This window comes from Diceros bicornis, chromosome 17 (assembly GCF_020826845.1).
Source record: "Diceros bicornis minor isolate mBicDic1 chromosome 17, mDicBic1.mat.cur, whole genome shotgun sequence".
Lineage (NCBI taxonomy): Eukaryota > Metazoa > Chordata > Mammalia > Perissodactyla > Rhinocerotidae > Diceros > Diceros bicornis.
The window spans coordinates 17,174,322-17,202,103 of NC_080756.1; the positions used below are offsets into that span (position 1 = coordinate 17,174,322).

The following is a 27,782-nucleotide window of genomic DNA, read 5'->3' on the forward strand; positions in this document are numbered from 1 at the left end:
TAGCCAACCCAAGCCAATCATTTAGTTACTTCACTTGGTATGTCTTTTATGTCCACTGGGGAAATGATTCATTATGCTCACTGCTGCAGCACTCATAAACCAACACTCCTGCAGGGCTGGACAGGGTCTAACCTAGGACTGATGGGAGAAGGGCTTACAAACAAGAGACCAAGGTGTCACTGCTCTGCAGGTACCAATACTGCCCATAAGGATACCATCTATCGAGCCAATAGTACAAAGGTGCATATCCCAGCAGGCAAGCTATTGTGTTGCAAGAGAAACCTGGACCTTGTCAAATAGTTCTTTCTCTCCATTATCACTTCTTCTCTCAAGGGAAGCTAAAAAACCCCAAAAACACACACACTGGTCTAGGCCACATTATAAATCCAAACACTGGTGTGGGATTTCAGTGGAGAGAGGGAAAACTTGTAAAAAAACAAAAACAAAAACGCCCCAAACAATAACCCCAAAGTTGTAAGAAAGGCTCCCAATTTAACTGTCCCTATTTATCCACCCTCATCATCACCTAAGACCGCTAAGTTTTCTGAGGTGTAAAAGGGGTCAAAGGAGCAGGAGCAGGAATGGATGGAGGGAAGGAGACTCGAGACAGGCAGGAGCCAAGGTTCACTAGAGAAAAGCAGTGATTCCTCATCTGACAGCTCCCAGGGAGGATAGAGAACGTCCAGATCATCAGGTATGTGGCCTTACATAGCTGTTTTTTGGGAAGTAACAGGAAAGAGTAGCATGAGGAACCTAAGACAATGAGAAAAGTCTAAATTTTTAAAGCTTCAAGATTTCAAGAGAATGTGGATATATTTGAACTTTGAGAAAGGATAGTACATAAGAGAGGGTGAAACCAGGACACATAAAAGACTTGGGAATTCCCACGACCCCTAAGAGCTTCCTGCTCCAGGAAGTAACCATTCATGTGTTTACTGGAGGTCAGACCATTTTCCCCTATTACTGGTGCAAAATAATTCATCATCTCCCCAAAGCTTCTTTTCAAACCACGATTTTCCCACTTATTTTGGTCACCAAGCAGTCCTATTCTTTAGTGGCCTGTAGACTCACTCCCAGCTACCCCCCTGGGGGGTAAAAAAGAAGGAATTCCCCCTGGGCTGGCCCCAGTAACTCAGAATTAAATAAAAGGAGGGGCTGTCAGCCTCCTGGAGACTAAAACAGCTTGAGACTAAACCTACCTTTCCAAGGATGGAAAATATATTCAGATAATGTTTGAGAATTCATATATGCCACAATAGTATGGTAAGAATTAAAGGGTAGAAATTTCACTCTTCCTTGTACCTGCCCTGTGCCCGACCAGATTCCAGACGCTGCGTCACTGCCACTGCCATTCTGCTAAACGGAGGCCCCTGGGTGCTCGTCACCAGCAACTGCATGTGTCATAAAAACGCACCACTTTTCCGTTAAAAGCTGGATATCTTTCTCTCTGGCTACGTGGCAATTCTCCAATTAGTTCAATACTTTAAAGGCTGCAGCAGCATGCAAAAGAATTTCATTTCATTTCATTAAAAAAAAAAAAGTTAAGAAAGGTCTCCAGGAGATGGTGAGTTTTATTTTGTCTTGTCTGGATAGAGGTTTGATTTGATTTGCTCTCGAATGTTCCAGGGTGGAGAGAGACTAGGAGAAAGCACAGCATGTGTGGAGGTTTACTCGGTGTAATCTTCTCCCTCGTTTTCATCTTCACCGTCGATGGAGAGAGCAGCATACTTGCTTGCAGAACTGAACTTCTGTAACAGACAAGATTGATAAATAACCCAGGCCTTGAATTCTCAAATCAAAAACCAAGAAACAGGAAACCAATACTTTAGCAAACGGGGGTGATGCTCCGGCCCACACCCACTCGCTTGCTCACTAGCATTTTCCACTGGAGAGTAGCTAGGGAGAGGGGGCCAGAGGCACACGTGTTCTGACTGAAGTCATATACCACCTTTTATCCTGAAGGGATGAGAGTAGTGAAAGGCAGCTACTCTAGATAAGCTTCTTTCACGATTTCAAACAAGCAGCAATGCCTTATTTCCAACCATTCTGTGTGCAGCCCCAGACGTAATGGAGTTCAGTGGCAAAAGTGAGCTCAGGCAAGTTGAGAGCAAGCCTCTGACACTTACGGAGGCTGGATTTTCTTCGGGTTTCTTTGGCTCAGGTGCAGATCGGGAGTCTTGATCCTTTTTGCCATCTTTCCTGCAGAGATGTAAGCGTAAGACCACATCTTTAGGAGGACTCTCCCAACACCCACAAGCAGTTCTGAGGCACTGAACAGGCACCTCCAGTCAACAGGCCTTGCTCCCTGGACATCTGACGATTTCTAGATTCTCAGAACTGTAACTGTCTGTATTGGTTGACTTTAGTTTGTTCACAGTAGGAGATCTGGCAATGCTTGGAGAACCAGAAACTTTGTAATTACTAAGACACACGGACCTAGCGTTGATGGAAGATTACAAATGACGAGAGCGAGAACACACATACCTGTCTGACTCCTTCCAGTGGTCTCTGTTCCCTCCGTCTCCTGGACCACGGCTGGAGTTCCCACTTTGGCCTTTTGGGACACTCACCCCATCTACTTTATTTTCATCTGCTTGAGCAGAGACCAAAAATAAATTGAAGGCAAGTAAAATAATCACTCTCCCTCTCTTAGGTTTCCCTTAAGCTGGAGAAAAGTGTGCCCATATGTACCGAAGGAAATGAAACCTCACCCCAACCCAGACTTCCTTCCTAAGCCCTTCTTCCCACGTCCACTCTCTCTCTCAAGAGAGAGAGACACACACACACACACACACACACACACAACGATCCACCAAAAAGTTCCACTGCGGGTCACACACAACGATCCACCAAAAAGTTCCACTGCGGGTCTACGCCACCACGGGAAGCAAACTGGAAATGAGGACTATGACGCTGTGTAGTGACCTTGGCCTTGCAGATGGTGACATTTCTAATCTGGACTGAGCATGTTAATTTCCTTCCAATTCTTTTTTTTCCCCCTTTCAAAGAAAGGTTCTACCAGGAAAGGGCAGGGCTCCATGCTTTCTCGAAAGAGACCACTCCTGCCCTCTACTGGCAAGAAAAGGCAAATAATCTAAGATCTTTTAACACAAAAACAGGTGCAAAATACAGTGAAGTTCACTATTTCGTAACTCTTCCATTGGCTTTTTATTTAGGGCTCTATCTAGGTGAAAAACCTCTTCCCCTTTTGGTCTTACCTTTCCTCACTGGTCCTTCCTCAGATGGTTGAGCCGGAACTCCTTTCCCCCCAGCACTAGAAGGAAAACGTAATTACACTCATCAGCTGTCTCAGGGAGGGAACAGATAAGAAGCTTACAATCGTTCTCCAAGTGCGGTAGTAAGCTTTACAGAGAAGCAAAAATGCACTTAACATTGACAGACAGGAAAGACAACAACACGAGCAAGTCTCTGAACACTCCCTAAGCGCCACGTCCTTTAGAATCATCAGTCACGCAAGGTCAATATTCTCTATTTTACAAGTGAGGATCCGAAGACTCAGAGAAGATAAGTGACCCCCAAGGCCACACTGCCACCACGTGGCAATGGCGGGTTCTGATTTATAGTCTTTGCAGATTTCGAGTCACCAAAGTGATGTCAACCAGCTATCAAAACTCCAGAAAACTGAACATTTGGCTCTTATGAGCCAGCTCCAGCACACCACTGAACTGAACTAAGAGAGCAAAAGCAGCATAACTTATAAGATGCTATATAAGGGCAACACCCCATATGGCACTTTCCATAATATCACAATATTGAAGTTTCTATAGCCAACCGACTGCTATGTTTCCGAGCTGACTCACCTTGTAGGGGATTGTTGCTCTGTGTCTGAACTCTGAGAGCGAGCAGGAGGGTTAGAACTTCGCTTCACCCAAGCATTCTCCTTTGGCGGAGGGGCTGGCATTACCTTTAGAGGCTGTTCAGGTTTGGGAGGCTTAGAAGTTGGAGAGTGACAGTCTTCCTCCTTATTGAGTGTTTCATTTTCTAGAGATTTCTCACTCTCTCTCCTTCGTGCATCTGTGAAGTCAGAGTGGGAAGGTCAAATTACCAGGAAAAAAGTCTTATTACTGTACAGCCATCTCTTAGCATCTCAACAGAGTGGAAAATGGTCCACATCTCAGTTTACTCCTTTCCACCATTGTTCTTAAATACAGATCCTCATTTGGCTCCCAAAAGATGGAATTATCCCTAAACCAGTGGTTTCCTAATGTCATTTTGAGAAAATGTTTTACTGACACAAGAGAAACAGGAAAAATAACCACTCTCCAAGGATAGCCACCTGACCTTTCATAGCAATGAGTGGGTATTCTTTATTTTAGGATTACAGCCTTTCTATATTCTCAGTGTTAAAATGTCTGTATTTGGAGAATGGCACGTATATGTGTGTAAGGGGACCTATGATGAAACCTCAAACTCCACGAACCATCGATCAACTTCAACTTAGAGGCTAAACATGCACGTACGCACGCATGCACACACACAGTCTATGACAAAACATGATACAATCATATTTATACATTTATGAAAAACAGAACATATGCTTTTTTTTCTTGGTGAGCAAGACCAGCCCTGAGTTAACATCCGATGCCTATCCTCCTTTTTTTTTTTTTTTTTTTCGCTGAGGAAGACTGGCCCTGGGCTAACATCCATGCCCATCTTCCTCTACTTTATAGGGGACGCCGCCACAGCATGGTTTAACAAGCAGTGCGTCGGTGCGCGCCTGGGATCCGAACCCGTGAACCCCGGGCTGCCACAGCGGAGCATGCGCACTTAACCGCTTGCGCCATATGGGCTGGCCCCATATGCCTTTTTTTTTTTTTAAAGGGCACCAAATGTCTCCTCAAAAGGAGCTTGTTTTGTCAGATTCTTTCTACATTTTAAGTGTAAGCTCTTCAGAAGCAGGGATACAAGTCAACCCAAGCATCATGCTCCTACCTGGCTACAAAAAGCAGCACATATCCTACTACTAAGAGGCTACTCCAGTATGAATCATTTCCAGAAAACTTCCAGAACACTTGGATGAATTTCCAAATCACCTCAGCCTTGAGCCATGTTTTGAAATGCTCAAGTACAAACCAATTTAGAGGTAGGAGGAGAAACCTTAAAAAACACTGGCTCACAATAAGGGCAAGGAGCTGTTATAACTGAACCAGTTTCCAAAACACTAAATGTTTCTTGTGACCAATCAGTAAATTCAAGTAAGGAAGGAAGGATCAAGACCAGAATACCAACGCTTGAGAACACTGCTCTGGTCATATACGACATCAAAAAAGGCTGGCCCTGGGAGCAGCTCATAGAGAGCTATAGGACTATGACTGCTCTGAATGAACAAAACTCTGAGATGTCATAAAATGAAGGGATAATCTAACAGTCGAGCATACTCTTTAGTGGAAGATTATTAAACAGATCATTTAACTCTCTTCTGGTGCCCGTTTCTTAGATGTTTCAGAGGAGATGTGAAACTCAATCAATCCATGCCAACCCAAACCAAGAATCCAAGACTGAATTTAGTAGCTTGAAGTCTGCGTAATTTGGTTATGGGTAAGTTATGGAAAAAGGCAGGAATATGATACCCACCCTGGTCTGACTTACTTCTGCCAGATGGGGCTGAAGGCCCAGTCTGTGATGACTCACTTCCTGTCCTCGACCGTTCCCGTTCCTGAGTTTCTTCACTTCGCCAGCTTGGGTGTCTGTACAAGAGAAATTTAACAAAATACATTATGTCCAGCTGAATGAAGGCCTCCTTGGACCCGTGTTGCTCCCTCAAGAACCATCACTTATTAATTTTTTATCACACTTGCTTTACCTATGGGTGAGTGTGTGTGTGTCTGTCTCTCTTCCTCAACCCATTTGAAAGCTGCAGACATTAAGACACTCAAGCTGTAAATACTTCAGCAAGCTAGGGTTAAAACTTGTATAATTACTACTTTACTATCCAGAAATAACATTTAGATAATATAACCAATATACACACAGGTAAAAACAAATGGAAAATAATTTACAGCCTGCACTTAATATAAGTGAAAACATTTTCTCTCTACTCCACCCCTAGTAATTTGAAGAAAGATAAATCCATTCACCTCACCATGGTGGGGTTTTACTCTATATACTAAAGCAGGGATTAGCAAATTTTGTCTTAAAGGGCCAGATAAACTTTATTTATAAAAACAGCAACAGGCCATAATTTGCTTACTCCTGTATTAAAACCTGAGCAATTTATATTTGTTGCCGGTTAAGACTAGTAGGCCTTTAGAAAATCGTGAGGGACTGGTGACAACTCTTCAGTGGGTCAATCTGTCCCATCATATAGTACCACAGACTAGCCACCAGTCCCAGCCCATGCACACTGAACACTAGTAAGTGACACCAACAATGTCCATACAAATCTCCCAAGTGCCCCCTGGGGATGGAACACCCTCACTAAGACCCACTGCATTCAGAGATGGGAAATCCGTAACTGAAGACACCCTCACCTCTCCCGGGGCCGTCGGTCTAGTTTTGGCTCATCCAGCTGACGCTGCAATTTCTCCTGCTCCTTCTGTAGCCGCTCTTCCACTTCTCGTTCTCTAGCAGCTGTGTCAACAGGCTTTGCCCCTCCAAAGATAGAGGCTGCTCGACTGGACTGGGAGGTGCTAGCAGAGGAATCATCTTCCTTAGGAGTACTCCGAGGCTTTAGGTTCAGTTTGGGTCTTTGGGGGGGACCTAAGTTAAATAAAACTCTAAGTAATAGTTTTCAAAATCATCAGAAACTGATGGCTGAAAGCCAGATTCCCAGACTCAGCTCTTATGAAATGCTATACAGGATTCAGATTAGAGGCCTAGCCAACCCAGCAGACAAAGTAAGAAGGGAGATCATTAGAAACTGGGTGGTGGGGCCGGCCCCGTGGTGTGGCGGTTAAGTGCGCGCGCTCCGCCGCTGGCAGCCCGGGTTCGGATCACGGGCGTGCACCGACGCACCGCTTGTCAGGCCACGCTGTGGCAGCATCCTATATAAAGTGGAGGAAGATGGGCACAGATGTTAGCCCAGGGCCAGTCTTCCTCAGCAAAAAGAGGAGGATTAGCATGGATGTTAGCTCAGGGCTGATCTTCCTCACAGAAAAAAACAAAAAAAAAAAAAACAAAAAAGAAACCAAGTGGCTGAAATAACCAAGTCCAACTCATCTTTCCACTACCACATCCATGATGTACTACCAGACTGAAGGCAAGATTAAAATGGTAAAAATTTAAATGGTAAATTAATAATTTATCATGATTACTATTACCTGGGAAGAAATTTTCAACTATGATAAACTATTAGATTAAAGTATCTTGTTCAAAACTGTGTTCTGGAAGATGTCTGCTTCAGTAGGGTAACAATACAGTAGGGAAGACTAGTTCTTATACTCTTGTCTCTGTGTGTAATATAAATCTGATGGTGACTTAAAGGGCAAAATATGAAACACTGAACATCTGAATATAAACTCTAAGGGAGTCAGATTTCTTCCTGGATACAAGTTGTCAGAATATTTCAAGATAAACCTGAGTGTTTCAAGGAAACTGTATTTCTCTCAAAATCAGTGTTTGTCCTAAATATTTCAGACATACAAAAGATATAAAAGCCTATGTTTACCAACCACCTGGCTTAAGTAATAAAATGCTACAAAAACTGCCGAAGCCTCCTGAATGTTGTTCCCGATGACAGGCCTAGCTGCACCATTTTCTCATAACCAGTACGCTGAATTTGGTATTTATCATTCCCATGCATTTCTTTATACTTTTACTATATACATATGTATCTGCAAAGAGGGTATTGTTTAGCAAGATTTAAATTTCCTGTAAGGGTTTTAAAGTTGGCAGTTTATGTAACTTGCAAGATACGGTTTTAATCTAACTTTGTGAAGGTGATCATTACCTTCACTTTTATAGGGTAAAACGGGGTCAGAAAGGGTAACTCATTTAAGTCATACTGCTAATATGTGGTGGACCAAAGAATAAAATCTATCTATATTTTTTTTGCTGAATAAGAGTCACCCTGAGCTAACATCTGTTGCCAATCTTCTATTCTGTATGTGATGCGCCATCACAGCATGGCCACTGATAGACGAGTGCTGTAGGTCCACACCCGGGAACTGAACCTGGGCCACCGAAGTGGAGCGCGCCAAACTTAACCACTAGGCCACCGGGGCTGGCCCAAGAATAAAATCTATATTACTGCAGCAACTCTACTGCTCCTCCCTCTATGGTACACAATTTCCCTTTCTTCTTCCTTTGATAATGTCATTTACCTCCTCAACAAATAATCTGAGCACCTATATTTCAGATACTGTGCTAAGGGGCCAGGAATATGATGGTTGGGCAGTTTTTAGTTCCTGCCTGCAAGGAGCGCACTTCAGTGGGAGGGTCCGAGTAAAAAATACAGTATGCTAAGTTATACAAAACAGACTTATCTGTAAGAAAGTTATAAGACTGAGACCATGTTTGAGGAAGCCTGTGAAGGCTTCAGAGTGGTAACACTGAGAGTCTTGAAAGCTGAGCATGCACCTAACAGGGCAGATGTGGAAGGGATGAGAGACAACACTGAGAGTTGAACTGTAGTTGGAACAGTGAAGGCCCTTGTATGTTAGAAGTACAGACAAAGGGATATCTTTCAGGCCACGGAGAGATTAGGACTGTTTTTAAAAGGAGGAGAATAATCTAATTAGCTCTTGTTGCACGAAGACAAGTAGGGCCAGGGTTAAAAATGGAGGGAGGCAGGGAAATTTGTTCGTAACGTGGGTGTAGCAATGAAGTCTGAACGAGGGTAGTGGCAGTGACTGGAGATAGCGGGGCACATCTTAGAGGGAGTCGGGGGGTAAGATCACCAGGAAAAGAGTCAACTGTGTAGCTCCTGGGGGAGGCAAGGAATGGTGAGAGGAAAAGGTCAAGAGTCAAGGAGGATGTGAGGCCTGTACCTGAGCCTCCAGTGTTCTCACTGGTGAAGTGGAGATGATAACTGTACCTACACCAGATAGAATTCTTGGGATTAAATAACACTTGTATATAAAGCACTTGGGACAAAGGGCTCACAGGTATGTTAAAAGGCTAGGCTTGCTGTCTAAAAATAATTAAAGAGAAAAATTCTGAGCCAGATACCTTACTTTTTCAATGACATCACTAAAGTCAGAACAGAAATGGTGGCTATTTATTAATTTTTTTTGAGAGATCAGATTTGTAACGTTTTATATAAATGTTACAATATTAGGGGCATAATTTTAGAATAGGTGCACTGACATTTCACCAAGAATGAATAAAATGGCATTGAAATCAGCAACACTTGGCTTTTAACCGCACAGTGCCAATTACTGTCTATCAGACTGTGTTTGAGTCTCATTCCTTCACTTGAAAAACAGGGCTAACACTACCCATTTTAAGTGTAATTTATTAAGAGAGATCACACCATAAGAATGTCTGGCAATGTTTTTCTTTTTCTATTTTGTTTATTCAATAAACTTTTAACTGAAAAATCTATATGCTAAGGCAGGTTAGAAAAATTGGACTTTGCTTTATTTCTCTTATGTCATTCTTATCCAATGCTCTTTCTACTATGCCCTGCTGCATCCTTTACAATGTGTAATGTAAATTCTATTTGTGCCCACTTAAGGGGTCTGAAACATAACTGAAAATTTTCCAATCAGTTTCTCCAGTGGTCTGCTTCATCAAGTAAGAAATTAAAAAAAAAAAGATTACCTCTATCATCACGCCTATAATCATCCCGAGGATAATCATCTCTGGAGCTCCATGACCGATCATCTCGTCTGTCGTATCTGTCTTCATAGCGGTCCCCGCCTCCTCTGTAGTCATCATCCCTACGGTACCCACTACCAAATGCTCTTCTGCCACTGCCTATCCTGGAATCATAGCCTGCAAATATATGCCAAATCGTGATCATCACACTGGAGGAAAAAAGAAAGGCAAGAAAGGAGCTCTTGAAAGAGAGCAATTAATAACTTAATTGTGTTTTTAATGACCTCTATCGTAGTCTCTGCTGCCTCGGTCATCATAGCGATCCCGGCCCCCATACCGATCCATGTCCCGGCGTGGGCCGTCCCGATACCCGTCCCGATACCCATCCCGGTATCGGTCTGAATCGTAACGATCTCGATACTCTAGAGAGAAGAGAGACAGGTGACGTCATTCCTTTTGATACCATTAACAGAAAGAAACAAGACAGCCCATTAGGTCTATTTGACTTCATAAGTTCATATTCACTGCTATGTCTGTCTGTTTTTTTTTTTTTTTTGTGAGGAGATCAGCCCTGAGCTAACATCCGCCAATCCTCCTCTTTTTTTGCTGAAGAAGACGGCCCTGGGCTAACATCTGTGCCCATCTTCCTCCACTTTATATGGGACGCCGCCACAGCATGGCTTACCAAGCAGTGCGTCGGTGCGCGCCCGGGATCCGAACCAGCGAACCCCGGGCCGCCGCAGCGGAGCGCGCGCACTTAACCGCTTGCGCCACCGGGCCGGCCCCTGCTATGTCTGTTTTTATAAAAATAAATCACATTATATCCAAAGTGGAAGAATTTGTATTGAATTAAGTTTTCTTGGTATTTATTTCATTAAAAAAATTTTCTCTGGTGATTCAATAAATGCTGCTGTGCTAACAATTTAGGAGGGAATTAGGAGAGAAAAATCTCTATATATCCCACAATGAATTTCTAGGATTAAAGATTTAAATATCAAAAAATGTAAGCACAAAACACCAAAAGAAAATACAGTTGGAATCTTCCATGCCCGACACGAAAGAACCAATCAAAGACCACTTAAAAAGTTTAGCACGGGAAAATACACACACCACAAATTAGAGGCACACAAAATGAGAAAAACATACGTGACGTACGACAACGGGTTAACTATTCCTTAAGCAACAGAAACTACAGTTAGCAGGACAATGTTTTCCACCACCAACATGGTAGAGTAAATAAATGATACAGCTTGTGTTGGCAAAGTTTAGGGGAACAAGTCAATTCCTGCACTGCTGATGAGTTTAAAACATAGTACAACCACTCTGAAAGTTGTTTCAAAACTACGCATTAAAATGTTTTAAATCATGTACACCCTCTAGACCAACAATTCCATTTCTAGGAATTTACCCTGAGGAAATACTTGGACATATTCTAAAGATACATGTATAAGGAGGTTTACTGCAATGTTGTTTATAACATTAAAATTGTTGAGTGTACAAGCTACAGATTAAATAAATTTGGGGGCACAAAGCAACAATTAAAAATTGAATGAGAAATATATTTACTAAATGTGTTCACGACACATTTGAAAAAAGTTATGTTATAAACTGTATCATGAATATCAGTATCAGAGGCCCCTAAATGCCAGAAATTTGTATAAAAGGAACGTAGTACCTCAGGTGGCAAACTGGATAGTATAGGCCATTTATAAAAGGGGGTAGTAGCTATTGAGCTTTAGCTGATTTGCTAGATCTTCCACTTTCCTGAGAGAAGCTGGGAACCCAAATTTTTAATGAAATATCTCAATTTCCAAATATAAAGCAACTAATGAAAAAAAACTTACAAACCATTCTGAGTATAATTTATGTGTGTAGGCCAAAGAAGGATCTCATCTTTATGACTGCTTCCTTTTAAACAATGATTTCATTTTGGAAACAACATCCTTTTGTCTATGTGAACATTATTCATTCACTCCTTGGTAGTTTAAATTTTATAAATTAAAAGACATGTTAATGTTAGTAAAACAATCATACACAGGAGACAATCTAAAACAAAACTCAAAAAACAAAAAATCAGCCATGTGTTTCATTTTGAAATACATTTTCTGGAGAAATTTTGGAGAACTTCTGGAGAGGCAGGTAAACTCTATACTTGATTTTATTTAAATAATATTAAAATGATAATAAGCTTGCACTCACTAAGAAAACAGATCGATCCATAGTGAAGAAAAGCACATTAGTATGCTGTTACTAAGACAGTTAGCCAGGAAATAACACAAATGTTTGCTGAGATTTCACAGTAATATTTAGTATAATGCCCCCCACCCAAATGTGTCTTTTACGGGCCCAGTGCTTGGGATAGGAGTCTCTAACCTCTTGAGATAGGGTCTGGGATCTCGAACATGTTGGCAGAGCTGACTCTGGGGCCATAACCTCAAGTCTTACATATCGGCAGCTTTGGATAACAACAGCACACTCACTCTTTCTTGTTATCCATCCTGCTTGCTCTAAATTCAAGGTTTCAGGTGAGAAAATAGTCATGTCCCTTGATTCAAAACAGGACCCTTGGTCTGATTGTCTGCTTTTTCTTTCAAGAGCCATTTCTTCCTGTTAACAATAGAACCTCTTGCATAAATGCTGAAGTGAAGTACCTCAGGTAGTTCTCCCCAAGGCTTTGTCGGGTCACAAAGACTTGTGAAGTCAGATATAAACTCGATTCCTTCATCCTTCTACATCTTACTAGGTTAAGGAGGACTCTTCTCAAATAGGCATTCTACCTCTTACTGCTTCCTCTATTACATCTGGTATAGAGCTCACTAGGTGTCTCACAAAATTACAATGTTTGTGAATTTAAGTTGTACTTTCCATTTCTTTTTACTTACAAAATATTTCAAACATACAGGAAAGTACAGAAGCAATTATAACAGACTTATGAACCTGTACTTAGGTTTAGTGGATATCAATATTTTGCCATGTTTATTTCAATTTTTAAATTTAAAAGTAGTATGTTACAGATGTAGCCAAGGATTCTCTCCACCCTCCATCCACATCATGAGGGTGGTTACATTACCATGCATTTACTTTTATAAAACTTATGTATTAATTAACACTATATGATAGTTTTCCAATTTTTACATATTTTTCCTTTTCCCCTCAAAATAATAGGTTTAGAACTTTACGGAACAGTAGGTTCTTGCCATTTAAATAGTTATAAACAATGTTGAGTCTTCATGTATTTTAATAAAGTTGCAGAATTTTCTCCATAAAGGTTATACAAAGCTTTTGTTGAATTTTGGTGGTGTATGTAAAAGTTGTAATTCACCCCAACTCCTAACCCACGACATTCTCTAGTCCCCTTCTCTAAATTACATTTTATTTATTTGCATCCTGTCTCTCTCCTCCAGTGCAAACAATGTCCAGTGAGGACACGACTTTTGTCTGTGTTGTTCACTGCTGTATCCTGAGCTTAGAACAGTATCTGGCAAATGGCAGACACTTAGTATTTCTGAAGTGAATGAATTTTGTTACTTTAAAAAGTATCTTAAAAAACTACATTTTGAGTGTTAGCTGCTAGCAAAGCAACCAATTTTTGTATACTGCTCTGAGCCCAACAATCTTGCCAAACTTGTTAGTTCAAGTACCTTACTTTGTAGCATCTGTTGGGTTTCTTTATAAACTACTATCTCTAAAAAAGAGAAATGTCCCTTCTGTTCTTCGTTTGATAAGGTTTAAAAAAATTAGGAATTTACCAAATTCTTTTTCTGCATTTATCAATTCTTTTGGATATTATCAAAAATTTTCCTACATCTACCACCCCCTCTTTCTATCTGCTAATGTGATCACCTACACACAAGGTGTAATTCGTCCTATTACAAACAGCCCCCTAGAACACAGAAGAAACTAATTAGATAAAAATGGACTTACTGTCTCCAAAGCTATCATCACCTCTTCTAGGTGGATAGTCATCAAAGCTGTCTGTGGCAGGACGGGCCCTCCAGTCTGTATCTGTTTTGTCAGAATCCCGATTTCTATCTCGGCCAAAAGAACGATCATCCCTGTCTATAGACATAAAAAATAAAAACCCACAAGTTAGCTCACAAAAACTTTTGCCCAATGTTTCTCACATGCATAGAAAACCCCCCTGCAATATGCTGTATTTCTCTCTCCTATCACAGCGTCATGATGAAGGTGCCCCAGGTCCCATCAGTGCACTCTTCAACTCAACAGAGTAGTTAATTTCCCCATGTTTATTGCCCCTGGCATTATTAATGCTAATCTGTCTCATCTTCCGTATGGGCCAGGAGCCCCTGAAATATACATGAATTAGAACCCTCCTGTGTCCAATGTGCTGCTAGGTATCTAATCTATTTATTACATATTTAAGGTTCATCTAGATCGATCACAGTTTCTCAGTCTCAACACTAACATTCTGGGTTGAAAAATTCTTTGTTGTAGGGGGCTGTCCTATGCATTACAGGGTTAATCCCTGGATTCTATTAGTTGTCAGTAGCACTCCCCACAGCTGTAACAACCCAAAATGTCTCTGAACATTGACAAACATTCCCCGGGAGGCAAAATCGTCCTCAGTTGAGAACTACTGCTTTGATTCAGGCAGGCCTACACTATACCTCTATTAAAATTTCCTGGGAAAGGGCACCTCTGCTTTGTCATCCTAAGATCATAACAAAACAGGAAAATTTCTATCAGCTTTCCTACCTTTATCCTGTGCTTGATCAGCAACGTCCACTCGAATTCTCCTGTTACCTAGAGACTGAGAGCATAGGACCATATTAACCAACCTTTTGCCCCATTATGCACAAATCCCATGAGTGACCTTGAACGTCTGGGCATAGCAGAAGCACTGGGGGAAGGAAGATAGAGGAAAAACACTGTAATCTAGCCAACACTCCAATTTGTTGGCTAAAGAATCCTTTATAAAGACTTGAAAACTGAAATAACCCCTTAGAATTAACAAATTTAAGTTGGGATTAAATGACTGTCAGGTCAATTATCTTAATATTTTTATAAAACCCGATTTCACAGAATAAACTTTTTAACTATCAAAGGCAATTTGTCAAGTGTAATAAGTTAAAAACAATCACCAGACAACTAGTTAAATAAAACGAATATTTCGGTCCAGAGCAATTATTCATTCAAACATTTATGGAGCCCCTACCATGCACCAGCAAAGCTGCATAAAGCACAGCCTCTGTCTGTAACCTCGAGTTTTTTCACTCAACATTACCTCTGGATAAATCAGTTCCTCCAGAATACCCTCGACTTCCCCTTCCCACATCATTATTTGTATACTTTAAACCCAACTAATTCTACTGATTTTTCCTCATTTCACAGAATTTACAGTTGAAGGATAACAGTGAATTTTAGTTAAAAACACCTGGAATTATACTAAATACCAACTTGATAAAATCTCTAAATACAAAGTAACTCCTATGTCTGGACCACGACAACATTTCACACAATAGTTAATCTAGCAAACTTCAGATAACAATTGTATGGTATTCTTTTTCTTATTTAGACTGAAAAGTTAAAAATTAGTAATGTTAATAAAATCTAAAAATGATCTGAGAAGAAAAACCTTGAACAACTTTAGCTTTTCATATATTTAACTAAATACATGAATTTTTATTCCTCTTTGACATTTACTTCAGATTATCATGGTGGTACTCAATTGTGGGACAGGAAAAATATTTTAAGAGGTGTTGATTTCAATCAGGTCAAATGGCAGATTTGGACCATAGAATTATGGCACAGATGGCAGTGGAAATTGCCTTCTCAACGATGAGTTGTTTCTGGAATTTAAAGAGAAAAAAGAGCCTTTTTTCTTCCCAGATATAATTACTTTGATTTCTAAAGTCACTAAAGGTAAAAAAGCAGTTCCTGGATTAGAAAATTCCATCACTAACAGGTAACTAAATGCTTTAATATTCTGTTGGACTAGCCTAAGAATTGCTATACGGCACCAATCACTCAAATAACTGTATTACAGTCAGATTGTATCCCCATTCCCCCTCATGTACGAACAGCTGAACTTCCTCTCTCTACTGAACCTCTAGTGCGCCTGGAGAGAAGAACACCTAAGGGCAGTGTTAAAAAGCAGAAGGACTGAATGTTTACTGTCCGTCTCCTTTAAGAGATTCCTAGGACTATGTACTACAAATGACATCCTAGTGAGAAATGTTTCTGCACCCTCTTAAAATGATCAAAAATCACCATTACTTCCCTGAAAATGAGATAATGACTTTTAACACCAAACTGATTAACATGATTTTTGTTTGCCTTGATTTGGTCAGATTATTTTGAGAAAAGCAAAGCCATAAGAGCTGAGGCAAAACTGTGAGTGAATGAACTGAGATTCTATTAAAGACTTGGCGTGGTGGGTTTCTTCCACAATTTTCCACCTAAGGATGTCCCTGAATTCTTGGGGCCTGCTGAACTTGCTCAAGTAAGGTGTGACTTGCTAGATGTTGAATGTGAAGCGTTACATTGTTAAATAATCCAGGCTTTTCTTTACAGATATTATGGGAATCTTTGAAACAGATCTGAAATCTTTGAAATACTGACCCAACCTAAAAATACCAGTTTGATAAGCGAGATTTGTTAGCTCCCAAGCCTCAAATTCCCCATCTTTATTTTCTTTACCTCTTCATTGAGGCTCAGGGCACTGAGCAAGGAATCCAGGTCCTCAAATTCAGCGTAACCAAAACCTTTCAACCTTTCTGGATTGCTGGGTTCACGTGGTAAACGCACTGCACTGATCTGAAGGAGTAAAGAAACAAAAATATTTCCCAATTCAATGTTCTTGTTCATTTGTCTTCTTTTTTTGACCACTATATATGCAATGAATTTCTCCAGGACGAAAACTGGTGTAAAGGCATAGAAAAGAGACTTCACTATATGCCCTGTTCAACTTTTTCAATTTTAACAATATCAATTTAACCTTTAAAAAAAAAAAAAAAAAGAGTTCAGTGTAATCCTTGTATCCCTGACTTTTGCCTCAGTCTACACTTCTAAAAGTTTTTAGTTGTTTTTCAATTAAGAGCAACTGCCATTCTACAGATTATTTTAGTCATCTCTTTATACTTTTATTTTAGTTGGTTTTAATACATATTTCCAATTCTCATCACTCAAAAATTTAACTCAATTTTTGCCAAAAAGTATTCTGGGCAGTACATTTTTTGAAGAACTTATGTTACCTGAGAAACGTTCTTGTCTTCATATATTAACAAACAGCTTGGCTTAATCAAACACTGGATTCTAACTGGCCCCCACTCCTACTCCTTCTGCTGAATTCAAAGATGGCAAACCACTGAATTTTTACCTTTTGAAGTACAGGAAAAAATTCACACTAACTTGGTATTAATTTGAAGTTAACTTGTGTTTTCTAGCTTAACTTGTGTTTTCTAATTCTAAGTTTGCAGGATTCTTGCCTTTAAAGTTTCATAAAACATTCTTTGGCACTAATTTTTATTTATTAACTGTTTACAACAGAGTACGTATTCTTCATTTCCAATTTTAGAAGCTTTTCAAATACTTTAGACTAGTTTCTTGATACCTTTTTGATGTCTTTCATGTTTGTTTTCTTACCCTTTTGGTTAACTTCTTCATTTCTCCAATTTTTTTTTTATTTTTTATTTTTTTGTGAGATCAGCCCTGAGCTACCATCTGCCAATCCTCCTCTTTTTTTTTTTGCTGAGGAAGAGTGGCCCTGGGCTAACATCCATGCCCATCTGTCTCCACTTTATATGGGATGCTGCCACAGCATGGCTTGCCAAGCAGTGCATCGGTGCACGCCCAGGATCCAAACCGGCGAACCCCAGGCTGCCGCAGCAGAGCGCACGCACTTAACAGCTTGCGCCACCAGGCCGGCCCCCATTTCTCCAATATTTTGCATATATTCAAGTTTATCTTCTGCATCACTGATTTGATACTGTATTCTGGCTCCTGAGATATAGATTTTGTTCTAGTCTCTTTTAAAAGTCTAGTTTGGGCCGGCCCCGCGGCTTAGCAGTTAAGAGCGCGCGCTCTGCTGCTGGCGGCCGGGGTTCGGATCCCAGGTGCACACTGACACACCGCTTCTCAGGCCATGCTGAGGCCGTGTCCCACATACAGCAACTAGAAGGATGTGCAGCTATGACATACAACTATCTACTGGGGCTTTGGGGGAAAAAAAATAAATAGATAAAATTATTTAAATAAATAAATAAATAAATAAATAAATAAAAGTTTAGTTTAACTCAACTCAGCTCATGAATATGGCAGGAAAAGGAACAAAATATGAAAGGGGGATGTAGCTACAGATCACTGCTAGAGCATAAAGGTGAAAAGCCTAAACAGGCCAGAAGTTATTCAACACTCTACAGAAGAGGCCACTGGAATGAAATCAAATTGAGTGAAACTGTTGTACTATATAATTATAGAGAGAGAAAGAGTTATATGGCAATCAAAAACAATCCTATCAGAAAAGCCAATTACAGAAGTTGGTGGCCCAGTGCAGAAAACAGGATCTAGGAAAGAAGTCAAAAACAAACAAGCAAACAAACAAAAAAAAAAAACAGCAATAGCAAAGGAGGGAGCAGACTCCTAAATATTTTTTAATCAAAGTTTGGAAAAAGGACTTCTGAGCACACCTCAATACTCACTTTTTCATTTTTCTGGAATCTTCTAGATTAGCGTTTCAAACATTTTGCTTTTTAAGCAAGCCTATAAACACTGTAAATTCCATTATATGTGGCACCAAGCTCACAGAACCTTTAATACCAATCTTAGCAAACTGTTAACATAAACTACACATCTGCTCAGTTAAATGTATTCATATAAAAAAATTAGAAAGTAATTTTGATCAAGCTTGAATGTCATTAACAGAAAGGCTGAGTTCAAAGAAACTTTCTTCCCACCTTTCAACATTTAACTGGGTATACCACCCTTAAGCTTCTTAATGAGAAGGGGTACAGGTTTTTGAGAGATTCTGTTATTAATAAGGTATTGTTAATTCTGCCAGTAAGACTGTCCAATTGGTGTCGGATGAGAACATTCTCAGCCAATGGCTAAACACCACTTAATCAATTATATACGCATTTCTTCCAAGTCTAGACACAGCCTCAGAATCTTTCTCAACATAGAAATTCAGAGGCAGTCACTACCAATACGTTACCCTCCATATCTATTTAATTGCCTATAACCTTTATACTTACATTTAATCCTCTGAAGAATTCCTTAATGGAGTCTTCTGTCACATCATAAGGCAGGTTCCCTAGAAAAGCAGTGTAGGGTGGCGATTTGGGAAGACGGCTCCGGTCGATATTGGGTTCCCGAGCAGCCCGTGGAGCAGTGGGCAGGATGGACCGGTCAATTGGAGGTGCCCTATACACGTCGTCATCATTACTGTGCCAAGTGGTCGAAACTAGCATAGAAAAGCAGCCGTAAGAAATTAGAGGAAATACTACTCAGCCATAAGAAATGATGAAATCCAGGCATTTGTGACAACACGGATGGACATTGAGGGTATAATGCAAAGTGAAATAAGTCAGAGGGAGAAGGTCAAATACCGTATGATTTCCTTCATTATGTAGTAGAAAATAACAACAATAAACAAACACATAGGGACAGAGATTGGATTGGTGGTTACCAGAGGGGGAGGGGGGAGGGAGGAGGGTGAAAGGGATAATTCGGTACATGTGTGTGGTGATGGGTTGTAATTAGTATTTTGGTGGTGAACATGATGTAATCTATGCAGAAATAGAAGTACAATGATGTACACCTGAAATTTTTACAATGTCATAAACCAATGTTACTGCAATAAACAAAAAATTAAAAAAAAAAAAATTAAAAAAAAAAAAAAATTAGAGGAAACTTCCCTTACTGGCATTGTGCCAAGTACGAAATAAGCTATACTGGGAAAGAAACAGATAGAAAGGGTGGGGGTTTAATAACAGGGGACTTTACATAGAGAAAATGCTTCTGAAATGTTAGAAGCAGAAAAGCAATGCAGAAAGACTTAGTAGTCACTGTCTCTTTGTTTCCAAGTATTTCAAAGCCTTAAAGGGCCAGGCTTTTGTTAACAAAATCATGGTAACTCTTATTCCTTACGCAGCAAAGAAATGAGCGAGTATCACCTACTATTTATGGAATGTTACTAAGTGCCAGGTACTTTATATACATTGTATACCATCTTATCTTTTTAACAATCCTGGGAGGTTGTTCCCCATTCTACAGAAAAAGAAACTCAGATTTCAGGAAGATTCAGTAGCTTGCCCAAGGCCACAAAAATGGTAGAGGAGTAGATGGTAGTTTCTAGTAGAGCTAGGATTCAGACCTGGTCCCTCTCACTCCAAATGTATTTAACCACTACTGACTTCTCTACATTCCTATATTTTGGCTGAAGAAAGTGTTTTCTTCATGGTTCATCCTCCCCTTAAAACAAAAACAGTAACAAAAACACAAATTCTGCCCCTACTGCACTACCCATGAATTTGCACTTCAGGTATTAACACTTACAGAAAGTACAATCTATATGAAATTTCTTTCTTTTTTTTTGCTGAGGAAGATCTGCCCTGCGCTAACACCTGTGCCAATCTTTCTCTATTTGGATGTGGGTCACCGGCACAGCAGGGCTCCCAAAGACTGGTGTAGGTGTGTGCCTGGGAACCGAACCTAGGCCGCTGAAGTGCAGCACACGGAACTTAACCACTAGGCCACAGGGCTGGCCCCCATGAAATTTCTTATTATGAAAATAGGTCACGAAATAAAAAGTATTCTTTAGTCTGCAATGAAAGCTTTTAGAAAAAGAGGATGGTTGATCAGATTTACATCATACCCAATGATTATATAGCTCCTGCCTGTTGGCTACTCCTTGAAGGCACAGAGCTTGTCCAAATGATACCCCAACAACTCTTCTGTATTTTCCCACCATTTTACTGTTCCCATTCCTTTTCCTCAGACCATTTTCATTTACCCAGGGACACTGTGACTTCAGCTAACAGCTCCTAGAATAAATTATTCTTTGAGTATAAACAGCTTACTGATTACACTGCAATATCACTTTATGAAGGACATCATAGAATTGTAGACCTAAAAGGAAATAACCTGGTCTTTACTTTTCAAATGGAGAAAATGAGGCTTAAAAGGAGAGTATCTTGAGAAAAGTCTATTAATGCAAGAGCCAAAACTGGCCCTAAGCTCTCTTGAATCACCTTTTCAGTCCCTATCACAACTCTTACAGCCTAAACCTACAAAATTCTGTAAAATACATAAACGTTAAGATTTCAGGTTCTATGAAGTAAGTTCTTTTCAAATTACAAGTGTGAATCATTACCATGGAATCAGTTTTGTCTAGAAGATAAGGAAAATTCCAAGCACGATGGAAAACAAAAGAAAAATTACCATCTCCTTCCAAGTCATCTGTTTCATCAGCCCAGCTGACTGGTTTGGGGACATAGGTGCTTCCTCCACCAGTCCCTCCATCCTCAGCCAGAAAGTCTGTTAGGGAGATCGTCTTCCCCTTCTTATTCTTCTTTTTTGCTGTTTTAAAAAGGCAAGAGAAAGATTACTCATCAAGACTCAGGTATTCACAGAGTTGTACAGTACACTATTGTTAAATACATTTATCAAGAAAGCAACATAAAGGTCCATTAAAGGATTGGATTATGCACATTTATATAAGGAATACTACACAGATGTAAATAAGAAGAAAGCATAATATACTGGCACAGAAAGAAAGCCCAATGAGAAGTTAAAAAAATAAAAGCTGCAGAACACATATAACAGAGTCTCTTTTGTTTAAACACACATTAAGCTTATGTCCCGAAAAGGGCCTAGAAGGATTTAAGTGTCCCCTTTGGGGAGTAAGGAGGCGCTCTTTTATTCCCTACTATGTTCACTCACGCATCATTTGAGAGCTTTTTTTTTTTTTTGCTGAGGAAGATTCACCCTGATTTAACATGTTGCTAATCTTCCTCTTTTTGTATGTGAGCTGCCTCCACAGCATGGCCACTGACAGACAAGTGGTGTAGGTCTGCACCCGGGAACTGAACACAGGCCAGCGAAGTGGAACATGCCAAACTTAACCACTAGGCCACTGGGGCTGGCCACTGAGACATTTAATTTAGCAACTACTTGTGTTCAAGACAGGTTACTACATTTGTTGCTCCTGAGATACAAGACATAAAACAAAATCCCTGCCCCTCATAACATATTCTGTGTGACACTTCTGAGGATTGATACTTGCAAAAAAACCATGAGAGGTAGGAATCATTACTACCAATTTACAGAGAAGGAAACCAAGTCTCAGAGAGATTAAATGACTATCTAAAGTTACAGACATATTTGATGGCAGAGCTAGAATTAAACCCAGGGTTTGGATACCAAGTCTAGGGCTCTTCTCACAGGAGCCCCAGCCTCTAAGAAGCTTGTTATTACACCATGGTAAAACGTTATACTCACTGTCATTTGAAAGTGTTCAAATGGTAAGACTCACACACAGTGGGAGGTCTCTGCCTTCTAGAGAAAAAATTATCTCCTTCCCTACCTAAACACCACATATGAAGATGAGATATGATACTAAAGGGAAAATCTAAGAAATCCCTAAGAACCAACACATTTAAATGTTTTCCATAGTTATGAAATCTTTAAGCATCTCCAAATGGCACCATTTATAGTGGACTGACCTGGGCTCTTTAATTATCTAGTCCTCAGAACTTCTTCAGAGATGGCACCAATCAGCAGCTAATGCATAAGACCTCAAAGGACTAACTGAAGTTCTAGAACTAGCCCCCAAGAGTAGCCACTACATGAGAAGCAAACAGCTTTGATGTAATTCAGATCAGTTTCATGGCTTTTATAATCATGAGTTCCTCCTCCATGTTCCAATTCTCATCTAACGTTCAATCCAAGAGGATAAAGAACCTGTAACTTGATGCACTGTTTGCTTAACTGAAGGTTGTGCTTTCACTTGGTACCTGCCTTTCTTTTAAAAATCCAACTTTCAGAAAATAAAGATGACCTGTTTACTATGAAAGTTATAAACAGCCTTCTGGACACAATAAGAACCTGAAGCATTATGGTCTCAACATGCAAACCAGATGAACTCAGCGGCATTAAGACAGAGCAAAAACGGCCTTGAATGTGAAGTTTCCATGTTTTTCCCAAGTGACTTAACACTAATCCTACTCCAAAAGTTATCATTCATGACCAACCAGATTATATTCTAGACCTACTCTATGCTTTGAAAGAAAGCAGTTATGCAGAGATTGGCTCCTATAGCATTGTTATTACCCCTAGCTCATATGCAAAGGCCCAGGGGAAATTTTAATAAGCTAATTTGAACAAGACATAAAGCATACCCCTGAGGTAGAACACTTACAGTGTATAGGCTTGTTTTAGTCTTTTCCACATTCTTTAATTAAAAAATAGTGTCAGGGACTACTATGATGCTAACTAGAGATCCTTACTCTCATGGGGCTTAACCTAGTAGCATCAGCCTAATACCCAATTATTAACCTGTCTGGTCATTAGGAAAATAAAAATAAACTGGTGGTCAGGCCATACAACAAGGTCAAATTCAACATAAGAATAATTAATTAAAGGTATCTCTTTCTCTGTTCTGTATACATATCTAATACCAAAACAGCAGAATCTGGAATTAACTTGCCCTTTGGTCTGATTTCGGCTTAAATAAACTTTCTAGATCAGGGTTTCTCAATTTTTAGCCCTTGACAAACAAGTCTCATGCTCTCCTTTAACGTTATTTGAAATTTTCAAAACAATAAGCTAAATATCATGGCTAAAAAAGTTAAAGCATTGTTAGTTCTAGAATGTTTTTTCAAATCATACACCTCCCTTTCCATTCTGATTCGGTCACTGCCCCCTCCAAAAACTCCTGGTTGAGAAATCACTGTTGGATGACAAACGGCCTTGAATGTGAAGTTTCCATGTTTTTCCCAAGTGACTTAACACTAATCCTACTCCAAAAGTTATCATTCATGACCAACCAGATTATATTCTAGACCTACTCTATGCTTTGAAAGAAAGCAGTTATGCAGAGATTGGCTCCTATAGCATTGGCCCTGGGCTAACATCCATGCCCATCTTCCTCCACTTTATATGGGACGCTGCCACAGCATGGCCTGACAAGCGGTGCCTCGGTGTGCGCCCGGGATCCGAACCCGGGCCGCCAGCAGCAGAGCACGGGCACTTCAACTGCTACGCCACAGGGCCAGCCCCTGTCCTTGAATTTTTATAAGGAGTTTTAAGTCTTGGCCTTCTGAATCTGGGTATCTTACTCCTAGAATAACAAATATTAGTAGGGGATGGGATTTGAAAATAGGTAACATGTGAACAGTATATAATGGCAACCACTGAAGTGATTTTTAACTATAAGGGTCAGCATTTTATGAAAACAACCATTGGACACCATCCTCTCCCCATAAAACAAGATGCCACATGCAATGGCATTTTGAAGCGCTATGCAAATGAAGGCCTTGTGTGGGCATACATACACTATTTCCAATTTTAAAGCTTTTTAGTCTCAAAAAATGTTAACCTGTATCAAGCACATTCGATTCCTTTTAGGTAAGGAGAGCAGATTCAATAGTCAAATCTGGGACACTTTCAGTTCTTGAAGGTCAATAATGGGTCATAATGGATACTGACTGGTATTGCTGCAAAGAATTTTTTGGTGTCATTTAACAGTAGAAGAGGCCTATGAAATTTTATCATGTACTTTCACTGAGAACATATAAGGTCTATTTTCAACAAGACACTGAGCATTATCAAGTAGTATACTGAAAATACACTGAGAATTTTATAGTCTCATCAATACAGCCACATCTGTGAATACTGGTCACTTGACAAAATCAATGCAATTGGAAGATTCAAAGTAAGGAAAGAAATTTGATAAACCCCAAGTTCCTCAAGGGCAGACCGTCAGATGTAACCTTCTGCTCAGACACTAGCGTAGTTCCCTTACACATAGTACACAAGCCAGAAAGATTTATGGAACCAACTTAAAGGACATGAGGGCTTCCAAGGGTGTAGGGTAAACATCGAAGAACAGGTGAAGGGGACAAAGACTAAGCAAACCACTTTAACCAGTGCAAATTTCACTCAACTCCGTAAAATGAAGGACACGGATTGCTAACATTATCTTCCACCTCTAAAAATTCCACAAAAGTTATGGAGAAAGGGAATATAGGCTTTTCACTAAATTATGACACTAAGCCATCAAGATGGCAAATCCAGGCCAAGTAAGTACTCTACTTCAGATGAAGCTTTCAGGGAGCATCCCAAATTTATGATGACATGGAAGCCAACTTTGTCATTTCCAAGTTGATAATGTAGAAGAGTCAAGAGTCTCAAAAATTTCGACTGGCAAGCAGTTTGACCTTGAACAAAATTTCATCTTCCTCAGCTGGGAGATACCACCATCTGCCTACATTATCTCACAGACAATCAAATAAGAGAATCAAATAAGACAATACATATAAAAGTGCTTGGTCAATTGTCAAGTGCTATGCCAATGAAGGGAATTAAGCTCAAATACACCTCAATTTCCTCAACATTTTCCAAAGACATACGTAATCCTTAGTTTCCTATGTAATAACAGAGAAGATACATTCTTGGTTAGAAGTGAGTGTCCAGAGATAGCAGGGTTCAATAAATGTTTTGTAGAATGCAGGGTCATGCGAGGAAAAAGAAACTATATCCCCAAAACTAAAACCAATGCTACGAAATCGTTGCACAGCTCACTGGTAAGCCTATTAGAAATGCAAATAGATTTGCCTGACAGTGACATTCCCTCTCCCGAAGAAGTCTAAAAAGGAAACCAACTCTAGCCACTAGTATTATTTTAAAAGCACTCTGTAGTAGTTGTGCAGCTATCTAAAAAAAGAGAGAGCTGAACTCTACCACTGGAGCTATCAAAATTCAACCAAAATGGAAGCTGTCAAGGGATTTGATCTTGTTCCCCATTGCATCTCCAACACCTAGAACCGTGCCTGGCATATAGTTTTCGTTCAGTAAGTATGTGTTGATTGAATAAGAAAAAAAGCCTACAAGAAATCTGGGTCTCCACCCTTGCTTCCTCTCCGCCAACACGTGGGCGCACCGCACTGGGTTCCCTACCCCCACCTAACTCCAGTAGCTTCAACCTCCAAACTTAACACATTTACCCTCGGGAGAACATAGGGACCAAGCCACCTCTAAAAGGGGAAGAGCAGAAAGTGGAAGGACACAAAGGAAAGCAAAACAGGCGCGGAACACCTCCCCATCTGGGCTCTCGCGCGTGCTTTTAAGGCGCGCCTGTCTCCACTACCCTGGCCTCTCCTACCGCGCACGCGCATCGCCACCTTCCCCCGCCCCTCCGCCGACTCGCGCTCGCGTTCTAACTGCCCCCCCCTTTATTCCCCAGCCCCCCCTCGCGTCCGCAACGGCCTCGCGCCTCGGAGACCTGGTCTGGTGTGCACCCGTCCGCGCGCCAACCGCCTCCTCCCTTTCTCCACGCCTTCCCGCGGGCACAGGGCTGCCCGTGTGTGAGAAGGCCTCACGCCTCCCACAGATCTCTCTGCGCCTCCTGCTCACTCCAACTCTAGCCAGAGCCCATCATTACTCCCCACTCCAACCTTGCGCACACGGGGTGAAAAGGGTGTGAGGGAGAGGGGAAGGTGTCCTTCCTCTCCCCCCAAAACATCCCGAGGCGATAACCTAACACGGCCAAGCCGCCAGCCTGCCGCAGCCCCAAAACCCGAAGGGAAGCGGTGCCGCCCGCTCTCCAACTCCAAGGAACCACTGGATCACGCTCGGAGAGTGGCTTCGGAGCCCGGTCCTTGGCCGCGCTCGGCCGCTCACTCACCTGAGGCCGCCATGTTGAGAGAGGGAGAGAGAACGCAAAGGACCCGGATGAGGCGATCACGTGATTATAGCGGGCCCGTCGGGCTAGGAGACGCGAAACTGGGAGGGGCGGGGCGGCGCTGCTCTGGGTTCGTAAAGCAGCGCGAGGAGGTGGCGCGGCGTCCGACGGGGAAGACCTGCGTGACATGTGGCCAAAGGGGTGGGGCCTGGGCTGTCGCGAAACCCCCACGCTTTACGTATGGCTACGCGCGGCCGAGGGGGCAGCTCTGAGCCCGGGGCGGGGTCTCTGATTCTCAGACTTCCGGCCGAGGGGTGGGCGGAAGGGGCGGGGTGGTGCTCGCTGGTTCTATTGCTCGGGGTCAGAATGCAGCGGCTGGAACCTGGAACGGGTGTGCTGCGGTTGATTCTCTGGAAGGGAAGATTCTGAGTTTCTTTCTTCCTTTTTTTTCTTCTTCCCATGTGTAAAAACATCTGTGGTTTATTTACTAAGTTTCTTTTAAAATCACTTTTCGTGCAAAACAAGCGCAATATCCTGCTTAAGGATCATTTTAATTGGGCATGTTTAGAAGGAATAAGTAAGTAACAAATACTGAACACTTAATTGCCGTCAGCTTTTACCTCGTTTAATCTTTCTTTTCAATGACTAGCTTTAGTCAGACTCAGGCCCGTATTTCACAGCTATCCAGCTAATGCTACATTTTATCATATATTAGTATTTCATGCCGTGAAAATTTTCATTGAGCACCTGCCCTGTGTCAAGCACTGATACTGGCTTTTTGGGTACAAGAGATAACAAAACCGCTTCAAAGGACGCTATAGTCCAGTGAAGGAAAGACGGGCAATATGCAGTGAATAAATAAAATGTTAGAAATGATAAGCACTCTGCAGGTAATCAAGGTGATTTGATAACAGGCGACTGGATGCAACTTTTGATTGCCTGGTCAGCGAAAGCCTCTGTGGAAGTAATATGTAAATGGAGATCTGAATTACAAATAGGCAGCCCTGTGAACGTCTTTAGGAAGAGCTTTAGGAGAGGGCAGAGGATGCACACTCAATTAAAAGCTCCAAGGCCGGAGGATCTTGGCAGGTTGAGGGATTTAAAGGATGGTAGCAGGCGGCCAGGTGGCGTAATGGTTAAGTTCTCGTGCTCCTTGTAGGCAGTCCTGGGTTTGTGGCCTGGATCCCCCTGGAACTCGGGG

At 41.1% G+C, this 27,782-nt stretch overlaps 1 protein-coding gene across 4 annotated transcripts; it reads right to left on the reverse strand.

The window, feature by feature from the left end:
- Window positions 1-1,491: 1,491 nt before the first annotated feature.
- EIF4B (eukaryotic translation initiation factor 4B) lies at window positions 1,492-26,668 on the reverse strand. 4 transcript variants are annotated; one of them, XM_058558163.1, is made up of 15 exons: window positions 26,585-26,668; window positions 21,121-21,258; window positions 18,933-19,141; window positions 16,381-16,497; window positions 14,437-14,491; window positions 13,645-13,779; window positions 10,005-10,142; window positions 9,724-9,897; window positions 6,492-6,720; window positions 5,596-5,708; window positions 3,822-4,035; window positions 3,219-3,274; window positions 2,485-2,593; window positions 2,127-2,199; window positions 1,492-1,748 (listed from the first exon to the last, which is right to left on the reverse strand). In XM_058558163.1, the coding sequence occupies exons 1-15, from the start codon at window positions 26,595-26,597 to the stop codon at window positions 1,668-1,670; spliced, it is 1,854 nt and encodes a 617-aa protein (XP_058414146.1). In that variant the 5' UTR covers window positions 26,598-26,668; the 3' UTR covers window positions 1,492-1,667. The 4 variants fall into 4 exon arrangements, with proteins under 4 accessions (XP_058414146.1, XP_058414148.1, XP_058414147.1 ...); XM_058558165.1 differs by having other exon boundaries at window positions 5,611-5,708; window positions 26,585-26,667; XM_058558164.1 differs by having other exon boundaries at window positions 2,485-2,590; window positions 26,585-26,667.
- Between the last annotated feature and the right edge of the window lie 1,114 nt (window positions 26,669-27,782).